At 52.8% G+C, this 2,941-nt stretch overlaps 1 protein-coding gene across 1 annotated transcript in view; it reads right to left on the bottom strand.

The window, feature by feature from the left end:
• Positions 1-2,784: 2,784 nt before the first annotated feature.
• Positions 2,785-2,941, bottom strand: part of Pias4 (protein inhibitor of activated STAT 4) — a 13,250-nt gene continuing 13,093 nt past the window's right edge. The window contains exon 9 of the mRNA XM_031350324.1: positions 2,785-2,939. Coding sequence (XP_031206184.1) covers positions 2,785-2,939 — 155 coding nt within the window. The remainder of the gene's footprint in view (positions 2,940-2,941) is intronic.

Below are 2,941 nucleotides of genomic sequence, written 5' to 3'. Positions count from 1 at the left end.
AAAAAAAAAAAACGCAACAGAAATTTGTTACTTCCATTATGGTGAATTTGTGTGTGTGTGAGTGTGTGAGACAGAAGGGCCCAGGCTATGGGGCTCTGGGGACCCCAGAGCTGGGGAGGGGACTGGCCTACAGCTGGCCCCAGTCTGACCTGAGCAAGGCCACCCCTGCTGAGTAGCTGCTGCTCATTGCCTTCCTATCCCTACAGGCCTTTCAAGATTAAGAGAAAAAAAAAAGGGCAAAAAAATAAAAAAATAAAAATGAAAAAAAAAACCTATATATCTATAGAAACCAATGAATGTAAATGGCAGACCTGGACCAGCCATGGCCTCGCCATGCTGGGATTGAGTGGTAGAACCAAAGTGGGTGCCCTGGGGTGCTCGCTCATTCACCCTTTTTGAGCACAGCTGACCTGAGGGTGCTTTGCTGGGTCCCCTTGGGTAGCCAGGGAAGGCCGAAGTCCAGGTGGAACCCAGGCTGGTCGTTCAGGGAATAGACAGTGTAAGTAGCAGGGCATGTAGGAGGGACACAGGCTGAAAGGAAAAATATATAAAAACAAAAAACAAAAAAATAAAAAAAGAAAAAGAAAAATCCTATTTTTTGAGAAAGAAAGATATTTATATTTGCAGTTTTATTTTAAAAAGTTATTTAAGCTGAGGAAATGGCCTTCCCGGAGTTCGGGGTGGCTGGCACCGGACGGGTCAGGGGTCTTGGGGGGCTCCTCACCCCAGGAATGATTATCTCAGTTCAGAACTAGCTCGCACTAAATATATATTGATTTACTTTTGTGGGGGGCAGGGAGGTCAAGAGACAGAGGGTCAGGGGAGCCCTGCCCCAGGCCCAGAACGAGGTGCCTTGGAATTTGGGGGCCCAGGCCTGGTGCATGGGGGTCCAGAGCACAGAACAGACATTCCACTGACTGGATGTAAGAATCTTTATAAAAAGTGTGGGAGGCAGAACGAAAAAAGAATCAATTGATTAAAGAAAAATGCACTTTTTGGGGGTGGGGGGACAAGCTTTAAAAGTAATTAAAAAACAACAAAAGATTATGAAAAATCCGAAAAAATAGAATTCATTTTTCTTGTACATAAAAGAGAAAAACCCAACCACTAAATGCAGCCTGTTACGATATCTCTTTGCCTGGTCTCTGTGTTCTGTCTTGTTTTTGCGGGGGTGGGTCTGGGAGTCACCTAGTCTCTGCCTGGTCTCACATGCCCTATAGGTGGGGCCTGGCAGAGGGACCCTGCAGGTCCCAGGGTGGGTGGTGGGTTTTCCCAGGCCTTTCCTGGGACAGGACAGATATCTGTGGTCCAGCTGGGCTGGTAACCTCAAATACCTGGCTCAGACACCCCAGCCTCAGGGTGTTGTAGGCCCTGGGTGGGCTGTACCCGGGTTCTAGAAAGGCCCCCATGCTGCTGTCTCCAGCTGAGCACAAGTGACTTTATCAGGCATAGGGGGCCCGGAGACCTCAGCTGGCTGTGGATAACTTCCTGTCCCCAGGAGGAAGCTGGCCTGGGGCCCTGTCACTGGGGAAGGGGATGGGGTGGACTTGGGGTCCACTCTCTGTCACTTGAGACTTTTTCCCACTTGTTCAGCTATGGCTTAGGCAGCGTTGTGTCCAGAGCATGGATGAGTCGCTCTTGGATATTCTGTCCACCCTGGAGACCTGGGTTGGGAATCCATTAGACTGATTGCTGTAGCCTGAAATGCCTATTCACAGGTGACTGCCACAGCCCCGAGTGGGAGGGGCTTCCTTGATGGTTTACCATCCCCAGATCAGTGACAGATAGTTGGGTCTGAGCAGGGAGTGCAATGCAAACCCCCTCCGGTGCTGAGGTTTCCTCTTGCTGCACTCTTGAGCTCCATCCACGTGAGTGGCCACTGTACCAGCACATGGGTTTCTCAATGTGCACAATGTCCTCCAGGACCCTCTGTGCGTATGTCTGAGCCTCAATCTTGATCAAGGTCGAGTAATACGCCAGTGTATTTTGCACACAAATTCTTGTTAGTCTGAGTTCAAATTTCTATGTGGAAGGGTACTCACACCGGGGCCCACTAAAGTTGCTGGTGGTAGGTATTCAGATCAGGGGCCAACCCTTTTGTTTGGCCACCCCTCCCCCTAGTGTTCTGGTAACAAGTAGGCTTATCAGTGTTTGGCTGCCCAACAAGAAGTCCCTTGGGTTAATTCACCCCCCAGCCCAGTGCACAGCTCCTAGGGAGGACGGGCAGGCTAGCCTGGGCTACAGAGAAACCACAGATGGTCAGATGCCGGACTGGCTACTCTTTTTTTTTTTTTTTATTTGCATTTTTAAAAAACAATTAAATTAGAATACAAATATTAGAAAAGAGTGCCGTGTGGATGGCCAGGGCCCCGGCCTCCCGGCGAGTTCATGCGGTGACACCGCCAGGCAGCCCAGCTCCAGACCGGACCGGTATTGCTTCCTGACAGAGTCGGGTGGGGAGGGCAGCAGGATACCCCGGGGTCTGCCTGGCAGCGGGGCGTTGGAAGAACGAGGCTCCGGAAGGTAAGGAGGCAGCCGGGGAGCCTCATATGCCGCGGGCCACACAAGAGCAGGGCGACAGCGCCCAAGCCCGCGGCCGGCTGCCTCATGGGGAAGTTAACCTGAATGAATTGGAGTTACCGAGGTAGCTGGCTAGAAAACGACACCCCCCCATGCCACCCGGGTCCGCGGCCCACGCCCGGCCCCGCGACACCACGTTATTGCACATTGTGGCCGCCGTCCCCGGCCCGCCGCCCCACCATGGCTTCTCAACTAAACTGCTTGCTACCGGGCCAGCGCTCTGGGGTCAGGGCTCAGCTTCAACGCAGGGAAGCGGGGACAGCCGCCGGCTGCTGTCCAGTGTCCGAGGTCCCCGCGCCCTGCGGGCTGCTCCGGGAGGTGGCGTGCAGGCTGCCGGCCTGTGTAAGTGTTTATTTTCTCT

Source organism: Mastomys coucha, unplaced genomic scaffold (genome assembly GCF_008632895.1).
Source record: "Mastomys coucha isolate ucsf_1 unplaced genomic scaffold, UCSF_Mcou_1 pScaffold4, whole genome shotgun sequence".
Lineage (NCBI taxonomy): Eukaryota > Metazoa > Chordata > Mammalia > Rodentia > Muridae > Mastomys > Mastomys coucha.
The sequence above is the reverse complement of the archived record's forward strand: the minus strand, read 5'-3'. Positions and strand labels throughout refer to the sequence as shown.